We start from the raw sequence: 660 nt of genomic DNA on the forward strand, positions 1-660 counted from the left end.
ACGATTGCGCACAGATTCTTTTCATTTATAACATTCATATGCTTTTGTACGTATCCATATCGATGTCAAGATCTTAATCAGTCACGTTAACTTTTGACTGAAGAGCAATATAAGCATCATATCTCAATCTCATTACTTTTTTTTTTTCTTTCATAAATCGATTTGTAATGAAAGCTGGCAACGAACCGCCTTAGAGTTTTGTTACTAAAGTTGCCATATGTTAAATTCACATCATGCCGTTGGATTGCATATAAGTCATCTATATTTTTCACTTTTCAATAACTTAAAGAACTATAGACTCACCTGTTGTCGGCTAAGGAGAGTAGTGTTGATAAGCTTGGGTTCAAACGGAACCAAAGCAACAGGTTCGAATCCCAACATTGGACTCACGAAGTCATGCTAGAAGTAGCAATATAAAGAACACATTATATTTGTATTATCAGCGAGAAATTTTATAAAAAAGAAAAAAATCAATTCATATTGAACTAAAATGTGGTGAATGAATCCTAATATCTCTTGTTTGCAAGAATGGGAAAATACTTTGCAAGTTTACTGTTGGTTTGATCTGCAAATAAAAAAAAAATCGGATAAAAAAAATCAGATAAGAAAAAGATACTGAAACAGGCACATTATTAAGAGCATAGCAAATTTATTTTAAAC

The 660-nt window shown here is 31.5% G+C and overlaps 1 protein-coding gene across 1 annotated transcript in view; it reads right to left on the bottom strand.

Moving 5' to 3' along the window:
- Positions 1–660, bottom strand: part of LOC119585322 (xaa-Pro aminopeptidase 1-like) — a 14,737-nt gene that overhangs the window by 1,126 nt on the left and 12,951 nt on the right. Inside the window, exon 16 of the mRNA XM_037933996.1 lies at positions 304–399. Coding sequence (XP_037789924.1) covers positions 304–399 — 96 coding nt within the window. The remainder of the gene's footprint in view (positions 1–303; positions 400–660) is intronic.

Source organism: Penaeus monodon, chromosome 19 (assembly GCF_015228065.2).
Source record: "Penaeus monodon isolate SGIC_2016 chromosome 19, NSTDA_Pmon_1, whole genome shotgun sequence".
NCBI classification, from domain to species: Eukaryota; Metazoa; Arthropoda; class Malacostraca; order Decapoda; family Penaeidae; genus Penaeus; species Penaeus monodon.